Consider the following 16319-nt stretch of genomic DNA (forward strand, 5'->3'; position numbering starts at 1 on the left):
ATAGAGGGAGCATGAAGAATACAATACAAGATCTTGACCAAAAACAGATGCACCACTTGATGGAAATAACATCACATTTATTTTCATCAAGAGGTGCCTACATTTTTGGTCAAAATAAATTGACGAAATAAATGCAGTCCTGGTGAACATGACATTTCAAAAAATAAAATAAAAAATAGACCCCAAACTATTGAATACTAGTTAAAGTTAAGTTGAACATATGTTCTAATGTAATATACTAATTTGATCATTCGCACAAGGTTTTATCCAAAATAATAGTCTACTTAGAGCAGTGGTTCTCAACCCTGGTCCTGAACTCAGATCATAAGCAAACTTAAGCAGCTGCAGAGACATCACATCAATGTCATGTGTCTTTACGGGATCTTTACGAGATGTGTGTGAACGCACACACGGATTCTGGAAAACCACTGGCAGTGCGAATGAACCAAAATGAAACCATCCCGGGACACATTATCAGTGTATTTTCCGGAATCTGTGTGAAAGAGGGCTTTAAAGTAACCACCACTTAGAGTAAAGTGTCTAGAATCTAGATCAAGGGTCGTAAGTTTGAACCCACAACCTTCTGATTATCAAGCCCTTTAACTAAAGGCTGTACCCCCACATTCTCAGAAGAAGATTTCAAATACTTTAAATATGACCAAAGAAAGTGCCAGAAAATCATCTCATTGCACAGGAATTCTTAGCTTGAACAAAAGCTTGGATGGCTAAAGTTCAGAATGGAAAAGGTATCGCTTAGATATAAATCAGTAATCCATCTAGTAAATGCACACCATCTTTCAATTTCAGAACCCAAAAACACATTCCTCATCCACAAAAAGTTATTTAACACTACCTGACATCCCATTTCTACAGCTGTTTCTTCATCCCAGAGGTTTATAAATTCAACAGCTTTGCAATTATACAAAACACATTTATTTTTTACACTGCTGAGCTACAGAGAAGCCACAGTCGTTTTAATATATACATGTTTAAAAAAAAAAAACTACTTGCATTGCTAAAATTAAATAAAAGACAGAAAAAAAAGTGTAAAAATTTACCAAATTATAAGACCACCTTCTGTCTACACAATAAATGCACAAATACAGTCAATAAGCCCTGATCAGGTGTGATAAAATACTGAATGAATACTCCAGTGATGTTTAATTGGTGTTCTGTGTGACGTGACCTATCCAAAACATGAAAAAGGAAACAGATAAAAGGCAAACCTGACTGGTCATTTATCAAACAATGAATGATTACTAAAAGGAAAAATAAAAATGCAGAATTACTCGATAAATTGTATCAAGTTCGAAAGTGTTTTCATATGTTGGACATGAAAGTTCAGATGACTTGCAATGCATGACAGCTGCAGGATAGATTTTACATACATGAAATCAATGGAAAACATCTGGGCAAAGACAACCAATAAGTTTAAATACAAAAGAAAAGTATCAACCAGAATGCATTTGAAATAGCTAGTCAAAGTTGAACACAAATGTCTGGTACAATTATGCCGTTATGAAGATATATCCAAAATATTCTCTTTCTGAAAATGAGAGAAAGACCATCTATTCCAGTTGCCAGACAGTTAAAACCAGCTGTTGCTCAAGTAAACAGCAGGACCAGTTACTTTTCCATGTGACACTGTCATTGACTATCAATCTGGCAAACTGATTTTCAACACTTTTTTTTCCCCATGTCATTGCTTAGCTTTTTTGAGAATGGTTCCCACTGCAGAGATGACAGTGGTCTTGGTGCCGCTGGCTGTTGTGGTCACAGAGACGACTCCGGGGAGGGTGGCAGTGGTGGTGAGGAGGGCGGGTTGTGCCAGGGTCACTGGCACTGCTGAATCCCACTTGCTCTTCCTCTTCTGAGCATCTGCTGGGTCATAACACTTAGGTTTAATTCAACTAGAAGTAATGGTAGGTTTGTTTGCAGTAACACTAACCAATTATAATTCAACATATGTTGGGCTGTCACAATTCCTCAATTAAATTAGAGTACTTGATTTACAAAAATCCTCGATTGTAATTTGCCCATGTCGATTACCTGGCAAAACACGGAAGTGTTGCATTCCACGGACGAGAAATGAGAATCCATGAACGGCATTATTAGACCTTTTCAAAGGCTGCGCTATATATCAAAACCATTTAAAAGTGCAGTGTGCGATTTTTAGCGGCATCTAGTGGTGAGGTTGCGAATTGCAACCAACAGAAGTTACGGTGGCCGACAGGAAAATATGTCGTCCTGAGACAGCAGAGAGTAACCAGTTAAGCAATGAGGTTTCACCATGCACCTTTAAAAACCATAATATAGCATAGTGCTATTGTGAAATCACAAAGGCTAGGATTTCTTTGAATAAATATATGCGCTGTGGGTTTCAGGGTGAAGCGCGGCACTTTAATTATTTACATGCATGAAAGTTACGAGTTTCTTCCAGAGTCTCAGAGCGGCTCCTTTCACTGTTAATGCTGCTATAACGTTCATCTGGGAATGCAATGTGCACCATTTCATCAGATATGTAATTATAAACCTTAGCCAACACAGGAAAATACATCAATACGTTTCTAAATAAGCAAACTGTTGTTCATCGTGATATCAAATAAAAGTTGCATGTTTTGATGTCCACATGTTCTTGTTCATGAAATTACAATGTCTGTCGTAAAGTGGCCAAATATCAAAAATTAAGTGGAGATTAATTAAATCTTGTTGGGCCAATATTAAACATGCTGTAAAGTGTAACAACAACAATCACCAGCCCGTTGTTGGCTTCTGGAGGCATTTATTATAATACAAAAGTTGTGTATTTTATCAGTGTTGTTCAATACAACAATATAATTACTTGCTTTTCGATACTTTGAACCAATTATTATTGCCTCATTGTTATTACACCAATGTATTTTACGTAATTTTAATGGTTGTTCTTCACTTAGGTCTATTTGTATTACCACAAAAAATGTGTCCGATTACTTAATAAATCGTCAAAATAATCAACCAATAAAGTACCAAATGATCAAAATAATAGTGACAGCCCTACACATTTGCATTTTATTATCATGGAACTAGAAATGATTAATTCAACTATTATCATAGTGGCGACACACTAGGAGTAAAGAAATATACGGACTGATTTTATCTTTTATAAATGCTGAATAATACAGTTGAAAAAAAGCATAATATAGATATTTTTTTAAATAGTAAAGGCCTTAAACCTTGAGGTCTTTTTAATAAAAAGACCATACTAATTTTGTGTGACCTAAAAACATTTTTTTGCATCATATTTTTAAATAAGAATAACAATAACAGGCTGTTATTATACAACAATAACATTGCCTATTTAGGTTTCATCACTTTACATTTTTAAAGCCCTTCTTTTTGCATCAAACACTCAATCATGCATTGTACCTGAGGATGAGGCAGTTGTTGCGTTTGTGGCCAGAGCTGCTGCATTAGAAGTGGTGCCTTTTTTAGTGCCCGTTACAAATTCAATCTAAAGACACATGGGTAAAACATTGTAACCGTCAGTAAGGTTTTGGCCCATATAGAAGAAACCAACCTTTTAATATTATAAATAATAATAATAATAATAATAATAATAAGTGGAGTGCCTCAAGGTTTTAACCTTGGTCTTTTCCTTTTTGGCTTTTTCCAGCTTGTCCATCTCTACCTTCTGAGCTTTAGCTGTGGAGAGAATAGGACACAAATGGTTAACAGATGTAATCAATTTAATCCATATGAGTTGAAATGCCAAATTTAATTTTAAGCTAAATTTACCTAGTGCCTCATAATACGAATCCTCTGACCAGCCATGGGGGTCAAACATGTCCTATGGAGAAGTAAACACAAAAAGTTTTATAAAACAGCAATGTGTGTTTACATGGTATTAAAATGTAAACATTACATACTTTTGGATAATTGGTTCCAAGTTCATCAATTCCACAGAACTGGATTAGCTTCTCATAAATACTATAAACACAAACACATGGTTAGCTTGCAAACAAATAAAACCGTATGAAAATATAATCTGCTTCAGGTTATGTCTGGTGCATGGTGGGTCATTAAAAACTTGTTATCTCCAGACCTTGGGTTGCGAAACTCTTTCTTCATTTGAATATGGCTGTTTGTATCAAAGTCTCCATGAAGCTTCCGCTCGTAAAGTTTAAAGATCTTTTCCTACAAACAGAAAAGTTACAACAGACTTATTATCTAATTATTTTTCCAATCATTATTGATATTAAGTGCATGCATGATCTTGCTAAATAAACAAATTGTCAAATTTACAAGTTTATGTAAAATGTGCACTACGAAACAAGAAAAATACTGTTTCCTCTCTCCAAGTGTTGTGAGACACTAGGAATGAATAAAGTCTTTGTACGACTGCGAGTTTCTAGAACTAGAGGGTGATTTTTGACAACTGGACTCCAAGAAGCACTTGGAGATGAGCCATTTTCAGTTTTCCTTCACATTCCAAGAAGTCAAATACATTTAAAAGTCCTTCGTTGACAGTTAAAGGTAGGGTAGGTAAGAATTGTCTAAAGAACTTTTTTTCAAATTGGCTTAAACTGTCTTTATATACCAATACATAATTAAAATGTAAGTACTTTGAAAAAGAGAGTATAAAAATTGAGTGACTCTAGTGTATTTAATCTTCAAAAAACACAGCTCATGAATTCCTACCGGGACGAAACAAGTGATTGGCTTGCGCGACTGTAACTCTCCGTCGCCATGACTACCGCCGCTATTTCTGGCTCTGCCCACGTGCCGCCCATTAATGAGCTGTGTTTTTTGAAGATTAAATACACTAGAGTCACTCAGTTTTTATACTCTCTATTTCAGAGTACTTGCATTTTAATTATGTCTTGGTATATAAAGACAGTTTAAACAAATTTGAATAAAAGTTTTTTTAGACAATTCTGACCTACCCTACTTTTAAGACACTGATCTTACTTCATTTGGACAAAATGTACTACAAGAAAGTTAGCAGGAAGACCAACTGAGGTGTAGAAGGGAATGAGGATCATGTCTGAGCAGTGATAAAAGCGTAGCCACAAGGACAGGATATCAATCATGACGTGGAAAAGCACAGCCCATCTATCAGTACTAGGCTGTACAATACTGAGTGTGAAAACCACACCCGTGCACTCCTGCCCCAACAGCTCACGAGAGACAGAGCCACAACAGGAAGTGGTATGCTTATTAAGAATTTGACAATAAGATACGAACAAATATTAACAAACCACATTATTCTAAAGAAATATGTTCAAATATGACCTCAGCATTATGGTTTTGACATCACTGACCTCAAATGTTTAAATCCTTGGACATGTTCTGACACGATGCAAGTTGCATGATTTAGGGCAAACTGCCAGTCCTTACCCCCGGGTGAGGCAAAACACCTGAAAGACTGACACCCACAACCTTCCACCCGCTTGAGCCCCCCAGTGCCACACCCCGAGATAAAACATGCCAGCCAGGATCTGAACATGTGCTCTAAAGACGGTGCCAAGAACTAAAACAATGAACTCAAATGATCTCTTTTTATGACTGTTGACAAAGTGTAGCAGTCCAACCAAAACAGAGCAGCTGAGAGAATGTTTTTCAGCTGGTATACGAACAAAAATTAATAATAATTCTTTGGAAAATTCAGAATTCACCAAGAATGAGAAGCACCAATCATATTGTTTATTTGCATGCACAGTCTATGTTGTTTTAGCCCGTGTCATTTTAATTTGAAGGGTTAGTTCACCTAAAAATATTTTGTCATTATTAGCTCCCCCTCATGTCATTCCAAACCTGTAAGACATTGGTTCATCTTCAGATATTTGTTCATCTTTTTTTAGATATTTTTGATGAAATCCAAGAGCTTTCTGTGCCTCCATATAGAGCAATGCAACTACCACTTTTCAAGGCCCAAAAAGGTTTTGTTTTTTGAAAATATTCCTGTAGTTTCATAAAATTAAGGTTGAACCACTGTAGTCACATGGATTATGTGGCTTGAAAGTGGTAAATGAGTTGCTGTATGTATATGGAGGCACTGAAAGATCTCAAATTTAATCAATTATCTTAATTTGTGTTCCGAAGATGAACAAAGGTCTTACGGGTTTGGAACGAAGTGAGGGTTCATTTTTGGGGGAACTATCCCTTTAATTAAGATGCTATTATTAGTTTTCAACCAGTATTTTGTATTTATTTTTGTATTTCCTGGTTTAATTTTAGTTAAAGGATTAGTAATCTTGTAGTGCATTGTCAGTTTTATTCGTTTTACATAATAAAGCTGTATGTCTATATAATTTGCATTATACTATATTTCTGTTTGTTATTTTAGTACATCAAGTTAAACTAAATAAAAATGAGACATTTTGTCTAAGCAAACAGCTGAAAATAAAAAACTTGTAGTTAATGTTTATTTTATTTTGAAGTAATGGAATTTATGGTTTTAGTTAACTACAATAACCCAGGCTTCAAGTATTTATGCAAATAAAAGTAACAGACAGTGTTTGTTTATACGGATGAGGACGTAATTAAAAACCCTATTTCAGCATGAGAATACAATCACCATAAAGTCAGGTCTACTTTACAGCATATATCCTAAACTAACAACGAGCAAAATATTTTATACAGCATGCATCATTTTGTTAATATTAGTTAATAAAAATATGATTGTTCATGTTAGTTCACAGTGCTTTAACTAATGTTAACAGAAACACCCTTTTATTTTAAAACATTTATTAGTACATGATGAAATTACCTTTACCTAAGACTAGCCTAAAAAATTCTGTAGTCATGTTAACTAATGTAGTTCATGTTAACAAATGAGACGTTATTGTATAGTGTTACAGAAGAGGCCATCTGACTGACATTTAAATTGTTCATGTTTATGAACAAATTTGAAATTATTGTACAGCAGCCAATTATCAAAGTCAATAAGCTCTCATTCAAATAATCATGCAACAATTTCCACAAAAGGAGTGCCTTGACTTCTGTATGACCAAAAATCATTGGTTAAGTTCAGATTTTTTACAAATGTACCGGTAAGCGTCCTTTAGGATCTAATTTATAACTAAAAGGACATCCCTAACATGTGATCAGTGCAGCAGTCTTTAACACAGCTTTGCGAGTAAAAATGTGACTCCTGGAAATTGCATAGCAGCCAACCAATCAGATTAGAAATGATTTTGGCCCAGTCTTGTTATTTGTTTGTGCAATATGCATAAGCCTGTGAATGGTCAGCGGACAAGCTATCTGAGAGCAGCTGAGACTAGCATCTGTTAAAAACAAGTTCTCTCATTGGAGCCCATGGCAGCAAGTCAAGAACATCTCAAACAGAACAGAGCAACGATCTCACCTGCAGATGACTGGAACAACGCCCGGCAGGTTCAGGAGGAATTCTGATCTCGTCAGGAGACATGTTCCGAACCTTCTCCGAAAACTGTGCTATAAAGAAGAAGAAAATACTCATTTGAAGAATTAAATACATGAATATTACAATTTACTTTACAGTCTAAACAGGTGTGCTGCAATAGAGTAATGGCAATCATATGCTCCTAAAAGCAAACTACATTTTTTCAAGAAAATATAGTTGTGCTTGCTCATGCAAACTCTCTGCTAGGATGCCAGGGCATTGCTATGCATGTTGTTATATCTAGCATGTTGGTAAGGTGTAGTGTGTGTGTGTGTGTGTGTGTGTGTGTGTGTGTGTGTGTGTGTGTGTGTGTGTGTGTGTGTGTGTGTGTGTGTGTGTGTGTGTGTGTGTGTGTGTGTGTGTGTGTGTGTGTGTGTGTATGTATGTATGTATGTGTGTGTGTGTGTGTGTGTGTGTTATGATATATATATATATATACATATACATATACATAACACACACACATATTTCAATAGGCCTGTATGTTGTGCAGTTCAATTTTTCTTTGATTTAGATTTTTACATATTTCATACAACCGAAAATAAAAAAGTGAGCACATACTAAAAACTATAAATAAATAAAAAAGAAATAAATCATGAAAAAAATCCTTCTCCCATCAGCGATATTAAGTTTCCAAACACACAAATATTCTGGATTCCGTATGCAAGTTTAACCTCAAGCTAAATTTATTTTCGCATTTTTAAAATGACACTAATCTACTACAATTTCGCAAGCATTTGCAAGAACTATTCTGTATTTTTTTCTTTATTCCTTCAAACTAGAAGTGTCTATCAGCAGTCTGTCAGACATCTCTGGAGCAAATTACGGAGAAATGGAATTTGTGGTTGCGTACACATGCAGCAGTGAACACTTTTCAAACCATACTGGTTGGAACAGGCTACTGCCGAATTCCCTTTCACCTCACCTCCTCTCTTCTCAATCCCACACACCCTTCCTCCCCCATCTGCCTCTCTCACACCCCCTGGCTGCTGTTCTGGGCAGATCTGAGGCAACCACTGTGGGCCAAAACATGCCTCCGTTTGTTAAAACACATGAGAGACATACACACACACACACACACACACACACACACACACACACACACACACACACACACACACACACACACACACACACACACACACACACACAGGGAAGGGCTGGGTGGAGCACTCTAGAAGTGGCACACTTCCCAAAGCAATGCACAGACCCACACAGACATAAACATGTAGAAACAGGCCCTCTAGCGATGGAAACCTACTCAGAATTTCAGAAAGGTAAAATCATTTTTCATCAGAGTTGCCTTGCGCAAACTGAACATTTGAGAACAACCCTTTGGTAAAACAGGTCATGTACACCTGTAGAGCTACTCTAAAGAGAAAGAGGTAGGAAAGAATATAGCACGCAGATAGCATTTAAAATAATCCGGTTCACTATAATTATTCCTCATACTTATGGTTATAGGGATTTTAAAAACTCCTAATCCTAAGTATTAAAAGTCGATTCATAACTCCTACATAAATGAAATCTCAAATTGTGCAGTTTCTCAAGAAGACAGGCTTTAGGACAAATTATCAGACTTGCCATTTTTCACCTGGCGGATGTTAAAAAAGGCAAGATAAATCCCATAAGCTTACAATTAAGAAGAAACCTGTGTCACAGAGTTCAACAGTGCCATCAGGCCTTATTCAGTGACCTTGGTATTTTCCCCTGGTCTTTTAAGGTGAATAACAACATTATAAACTTTGATTTGAAGATTTTGACAAAAAAAAAGTATTTGAAAATAAGAAAAAAGACAAAGGTGGGAGGCTGTCTACTTAATGATGGAAATACCTACACTCCCATGAAGTATTGTGAATGACATAATGGATAAATACAAAACTATTGATGGCTAATAATTATATATAGGAACAATGTATTTTATGTTTCTTGCAATATGCAACCACACCAAGAAACCACCCAGAACACCCTAGGGCTGGGTTGACACAAATTTCAGGATTCGATTAAATTTCAATTCACAATCTTGGATTTACATTATCTTGGATTTGATTCCTATTCAATTGGATTTTGATTATTCTGAATATTGTTTATAAGCCGTTTTATTGACGTCTTTCCGCGGTTGAAACCTGATTGAGCAATTACAACGGTAAACTGTACTGTTTCTTTTAACATACCTTCTGATGTTCATTCATGTTTATTTTGCGCTGTACTAGTAAAGCGGAAGAGATGATCCGTACGTGACACGTGCTGCTGCTTCGCTGTGATCTGCCACGCCACATTAAAGAGCGCCAAAAATGGTATTGTTTAAATTTGATAAATAAAATGGACAGAATTTGAAATCTTCAGAATTTGATAGAGACTTTGTTTCATATCAAAAGTAACAAAGCTTATTGCAATTTATTGAAATAATTATAACTATATTATCGAGATAATAAACTAAATTATCGATTCTTCGTAATTTAAGAATCGATTTCAATCGAGAAATCAATATTTTTTTCCCAAACCTATTAGCAACCATACTAACTAGAACACTGGCAAACACAACTAATACTTTCTTAGAAAGTGTAAAGACTTTGGTATAAAATTGTCTTTGCGATTGTATCTGTGGCTGTCATGGATTAAACTGTAGTTGGTCTGAAAGCTGTGTTTAATAAAGCATTCACACATCATGTCTTAATTACAGTGTGATTAGAGTAAATGCTGTAGCAGCAGGCAGCAAGTGTGCACAGGAATGTTGGCAAGACAGGGGTCTTCTATAAAACCCCTAAAATCCCCACCGTTGCTCTCAAGCCAGCTTTCCTATTCTTGATATGATTCAGTCCGATTTTAGCTGTGATTTTTGAGCACTAGATCTCTCCCCATTTGTCATTTCCTCTCCATCAGAGTAATCACGCGTTAACTGTACATGACTCATTTCTCAGGCATCTTCAGAGCTCAGTGTTCACCCAAACAAGTGGCACCATCACACACAAAGTCCATACACCAACTCCCGTCTCAGAAAGACTCCAAAAAAGAGAAGGAGGGAAAATTAGAGCCGAATGTAAAGATCTTCTGTCTCCCAACCACAAAGCAAATCTTTGAGTCTTCAGCAAGACCTTCCTTTCTACGGTCAATTCTGATCTTTTAACATTTTAATGGGAAGAAAAACAAGACAAAGTGGAACGTTCAGTTACTCGTCCAAATGTCTTGTTTACTGTAACTCCCAACAATTTTAAAAGTAGAATATTCTGGCTCTGAGTGCATCAGAAAGATATGTGGCATTATAAATACAGTTTTTATACATAAAAGCTTAGGGGCCCAAACTTCTAGTGAAGGCTGCATGTATTACGTTGTCTATAATGTTGCACATTACAAAGTTTTTTCATGAAGAACGTACTTCCAGTTCCAGTTGATGAACAATCACAAACATTGATGAGCATGCTTATTATAATCAGAACATTATCGAGCATGAAGTGGACACTAATCATTTTTGTTATAGTTATCATTCTTGGTGTTAATGGGCCTTTAGTTGGAAATTGGAATCGCTTCCAGAACAATTGTTTCCAGTTGATGAACGACAAAAACATTGACAGCCAATCAGAATCCATCTAACTTTAAAAAGCTCTAGCATTTAAAGCGGAATACAAAACTGCATTGCGAGCTCATTTTAAACAGAACGATATCATCTGTTGATGTGGCCAGCCGCTGATATAGTTATCGATATTAGTGTGAATGGGCCTTAAGTGGAAAAAGAAAAATACACTCAGAAAAATTCAAAGAAAAATCATGACTGATGAACAAGCATTAAAATGCAAGAGCTTTTTGCCTCTTCAGATGCTAATGCTATTCATTTTTAGCCTTTTATTCGTATTACTTGAAAAACTCGCAAAATATAATGACAGTCCTAAATCAGCTATCATCACTGATGACTTTAGAAAGTGACGCTCCTGAGGTCTCACTATAATCAAACTAATGAGAGTTGCCATAAAACAGAACTGAAGCAATCCAACCTGGATCACTCATTTCCTGGGCACGGCCAAGGTACACAGACACACACCTCAGCAACTTTCTTGCACCATGTTGGCTGGAGCACAAACACACATCAATGCTTTCTACCATCTCTTTGGAAAGATATCTTACTTTGAAGATGAGGGAATGCTTGATTAATTTGATACTTACCAACAAGCTCATTGGGGTCTTTAACCTCCACTTCCAGGACATCCTATAATAGAAGAAAAGGTAAAAAACACATATTGAAAATCAATACTACATTTCATTTCGTAAGTGCTTTCAAGTAAGCTTGTACATCCATCCACATAAGATGAATTATGATAACCCAAGTGATATATTGTTAAAACCATTTAATCAGATGATATTTGGCCATTTTGGCAATATCAGCATCAAATAATAACTGTGCCTGTTTGTTGATTTAACAAAAGTGTTAGCACCCCCTTGTGTAAGCTCTAAAACTTCCAATAGAGGAGTGAAAGGATAGTGTCAAACAGTTTTTTATTTTAAAATATTTTTACGTAAATATAGCGTAATATAAGTGTTCATTAACGCATATCTTTACACACTACTAGCTATTCAGAAGATAATATGTTTAATCCTCTGCTGTAGCTTTTAAAACACTAAATGTCTCCTGGGAAGCTTAAAAATCAAGGCGTGAGGAAATCTGCACCAAAGTGCAAAAGCCCTGAATAGTAAAACTAGGCTGAAAAAATACACTGGGCCTCTATTCACTGTCCTCCTTTACACAATCTCAGATACAGTCACTCAGCAACAGAATGTGCAGATGGAAGAATCGTCTCGTAAAAGCGCCCAAGTAGAAAATGTGTCTAGGACAGCACATAGACACAGAGAGAAAGATATGACTCACTGAGAGATGAATCTCTTGTAGCCAAAAGCGCAAATCCTAACAACAGTCCTTTCACTTGAAAACTCACTATGGCAAAACAATGTTAGACACAAAAAAGGACCCATCCATCTCCACTGAGGCAGGGGGCCAGCCTAAAAAAAAGGGTCTTTTTCATTTAGATTAGCCCAAATATGGGACCACGGGTTAAAGGAGCAACCCCTCGCTATTTCATTGTCGTGCCCCTGCATGCACTTTAACAACACTGAAGACAAAAAAATGTCTGAATAATAAAGTTATAAGACACTTAAGCAAGTGAATATTACAACCTGCACTTAAAAGGAATTGTTACTTTTATGCCATTCCAAACACAAATGCTGCTTCTTTTTGTGTGTGTGTGTGTGTGTGTGTGTGTGTGTGTGTGTGTGTGTGTGTGTGTGTGTGTGTGTGTGTGTGTGTGTGTGTGTGTGTGTGTGTGTGTGTGTGTGTGTGTGTGTGTGTGTGTGTGTGTGTGTGTGTGTGTGTGTGTGTGTGTGTGTGTGTGTGTGTGTGTGTGTGTGTGTGTGTGTGTGGAAAATAGTTGTAAAAAAGCTTCTTTAAAATTCCCCTTTTTGGGCCCTAATGAAAACAACACCATGTGAGCTTGGAACAACAAGAGTGCAAGTAAATGAGAATTGTCATTTTTGGGGGGTGAAAAACAGTCAAGGACAAACATGAACTGAACCCACATAAAAAGAAAAAGCACTACAACTCTTACATTTGAAAACGTTCTTATTAAGCAATCATAATTTAATCATTTCATTACAAAATATGTCTTATATAATTTAGTGATTATGAAGAACAGCGTTCTCTCTCTGGGGTGTGGCTCTAAATTGATGCAACATCACAAGAGCAACTATTGTGAAAAAGTCATTTCAGTGCATGAAATAACTTGCCACTGCTGTAGGGGTGGGCGATATGGCAAAAATATCATATCACGATTTTTTTCAGGAAAATCACGATTAACGATTTTATCACGATTCCTTTTCATGTTGGTTTTACTATTTTGCAAGTGACTGAGCATCACAGCCAAACTAATGTATTTAAAAACAAAGCCTTAGGTAACAACATATAAAATAAAAAAGAATGGCAGACATTTAGGCCAAAGTGGCGAAGATAAAAAATATTTGTCATTGTCTTTGTTATTAAAAATTAAGAACAAAGATACACATACACAACTTAATATACAAATAAAAAAAACAGTGCTTTATTTTTTCAGCTACAGGTGTATTTAACAGCATTGAAGAAAGTAATTAAATGAACAAATATGAAAATAAAACACAACATCGACTTCACTATATAAATTTTACATTGATTCTTATTAAAGCTACTATTAAAGTTCTCAGTCAAGAGTGAGTGAGATGCTCTTTGTATTTTGTTGTTTTATTAACAGGGGTAGTTCTCCCAAAAATTTCAATTCTCTCAAGCCGCTTTAAACCCGAATAAGTCTCCCTCTTCTGTTGAAAATAAAAGTTATTTGGAGGAATGTGGGTAACCAAACAGTTGATGTACCCCAGTGACTTCCATAATAGTTTTTTCCTACTATGGTAATCAATGGGGACCAGCAGCCGCCCGGTTAGCCACACTCCTCAAAATATCTTCTTTTGTGTTCAGCACAAGAAATAAATTAATACAGGTTTGGAACAACATTAGAGAGTGAGTAAATAATGACAGAATTTTTATTTTTGGGTAACTGTCCCTTTAAGGACAAGCGGCCGGCAGCATGTTTACTATTAGGGCTACTGTCACTTTAAGATCTGCGCGCAACGAGTCTACACGCATTTGACAAGGCAGATTTTTTCTTCATTTTTTCTATTGTTCTTTAACTTTAGACATAACCAACTTTGTTTATGTAAACCTTGTGTGTATTTGACAGTATTAGCGCAATAAGATAACTTAGTTCAGTAACGGGTGCTGTTAGACAGGCTTTTAGTGCATGTGCGCGCGTCGGGTCTATTGCGCTCAGAAAAGTGCCCGTTAGAACAGCGCATCAGCAGCGAATGACATGTTTAACCGGCAAGGCTTTAAAGCACATGCAAATAATTCATTTTTATGAACTACAGTGTCCCGTTCCTCTGCATTTCATGTGGATATACGTCGCGCTGTAGAGTATGTTGAGACGGAGGCGCCAGAAATGCAAACTGATAAAATGGACGATCCTACGATATTTCTTCAAAAGCAGATCGTGGAGACATTTTAATCGTCCACGATCAAAAATCGTAATATCGCACACCCCTACACTGCTGTGCTTTGCACATCTGAATTCCTTTAAGATTACTTTAGAATTTAGATTCTAGGTATTCGAAATAATGAGAAATACTGTTCATAAATCAGCAACTTAAATGTGTTTTCTAAAACTATCATGAAAGCACCATGCAAATACCACACTACCATTCCAAAGTTTGGGGTCAGTTCCTTTAAATGAATACTTTTATTCAGCAAGGATGTATTAAATTGACAGTCAAGTAACAGTCAAGACGTTTACATTATATTTCAAATAAATGCTGTTCTTTTTAACTTACTATTCAAAGATTCAAATAGAAAGTTTCCACAAAAAATTAAATGGCTGTTTTAAATAAGAAATGTTTCTTGAGCAGCAGATCAGCATATTGGAATGATTCATTGATGATAGATAAAAAAATATTATAGATGATTGATATGATATATAATGATATTTTGGAATGATTTCTGAAGGATTATGTGACACTGAAGACTGGAGTAATGATGCTGAAAATTCAGCTTTGCCATCACAGGAATAAATTACATTTTAAAATGCAAAAATATTTCACTATATGACTATTTACTGTATTTTTGATCAAATAAAAAATGTTCCTGTTCCAAACTTTTGAATGGCAGAGTACATTCAGTTATGTTAGTTACTAAAGCAACAGTTATTACATTAACTACATATACAAAGCATTAAAATATTATCATCGAGTACCATGGTATTATCATCGAATATCATCAAAATATCAAGGTACCAACATAGTACTGTTGCTGTGTAAGGGATAAACTTAAACACACTGAAAACAGCGAAGTCAATTTTAAAATGATTATATTTTTATATTGTTATATTTATAATGATATAACAAGTACCTGCAGTGTGTATAAACCTGATGTTTAACAAATAGACAAAAGAATATATTAGGGACATGCTGTACTACTCATACGACCCTTCTATGCAAGTTGAAACACACATGTTCCTCAGATGGAGTGATGCGGTGTTCTCTTGGTTTGACACCAATCATAACACTGCAGTAAATTTAGGAAGGGTGTGTCTTGAGTTTGATACCCAGAACAAGGAATTTAGGTGGGGTCAAATACCTTCACATCATCTTGGGTCCGCCCTGAGTCCGACTCCTCCTCTTCCTATGAAAAAAAAAAAAAAAACAGGGTCACCAAAGTCACATTACCATATTACCAAACCACATTCAAGAGCTCCCCCTTCAGGTGTGCAAAGTTACAACCATGATTCTCCGAGAATGACTGGGAATTCAGTAATAATCAGAGTTTGAATTAAAGGGAAATAAATTAAAATGACCAGAAGAGGAGCAATAGTAAATTTACTGAGATCGTTTAGTAATAAAAACATATGTATGCCAAAAGTACCTATATGCCAGTTTCACAACAAGGCTTAAACCTAGTTCCAGACTAAACTGCATGTTTGAGCTGTCTTAACTGAAAGCAACTTGCACTGACTTATCTGAAAATATGTCAGTGTCGTTGTTTTGTCTCAAGATGCACACAAGCAATGTTGTTGTTTTTCTAAGGTGAGTTTATAAAAGCTTCTTAATTTATCTAAGACCTAACCCTGGCTTAACCTAAGCCCCGACTGTGAAACCAGGCCTTAATGACTAATAATGAGAAAAAACTAGATCATAATATTTAATTTAACACAACATGTCAGAGTGTAGACGTATTATGAAATAGTTTTCTAACCTTTATATGGCATTAATTCTATTACCTGTCAGAAATAATGTGCATTTAAAACAAATGGTAATTTGCCTACATTGTAATTATCCATCCATAAATATTATATAAATA

General features: G+C 35.8%; 1 protein-coding gene across 4 annotated transcripts in view; it reads right to left on the reverse strand.

The window, feature by feature from the left end:
* Nucleotides 1-16319, reverse strand: part of sap30bp (SAP30 binding protein) — an 18340-nt gene continuing 2021 nt past the window's right edge. Inside the window, exons 3-11 of one of the 4 annotated variants that reach the window (XM_079637159.1) lie at nt 15600-15644; nt 11561-11603; nt 7346-7434; nt 4082-4173; nt 3906-3966; nt 3775-3826; nt 3623-3681; nt 3406-3490; nt 1-1878 (exon numbers count right to left, since the gene is read on the reverse strand). In XM_079637159.1, the coding sequence (XP_079493285.1) occupies nt 1700-1878; nt 3406-3490; nt 3623-3681; nt 3775-3826; nt 3906-3966; nt 4082-4173; nt 7346-7434; nt 11561-11603; nt 15600-15644 (705 nt within the window). In that variant the 3' untranslated portion in view covers nt 1-1699. Of the gene's footprint in view, nt 1882-3405; nt 3491-3622; nt 3682-3774; nt 3827-3905; nt 3967-4081; nt 4174-7345; nt 7435-11560; nt 11604-15599; nt 15645-16319 lie in introns of all 4 variants that reach the window. The other 3 variants (XM_079637158.1, XM_079637161.1, XM_079637160.1) reach the window with 3 other exon arrangements.

The sequence above is a fragment of the Phoxinus phoxinus genome (genome assembly GCF_949152265.1).
Source record: "Phoxinus phoxinus genome assembly, chromosome: 15".
Classification (NCBI taxonomy): Eukaryota; Metazoa; Chordata; class Actinopteri; order Cypriniformes; family Leuciscidae; genus Phoxinus; species Phoxinus phoxinus.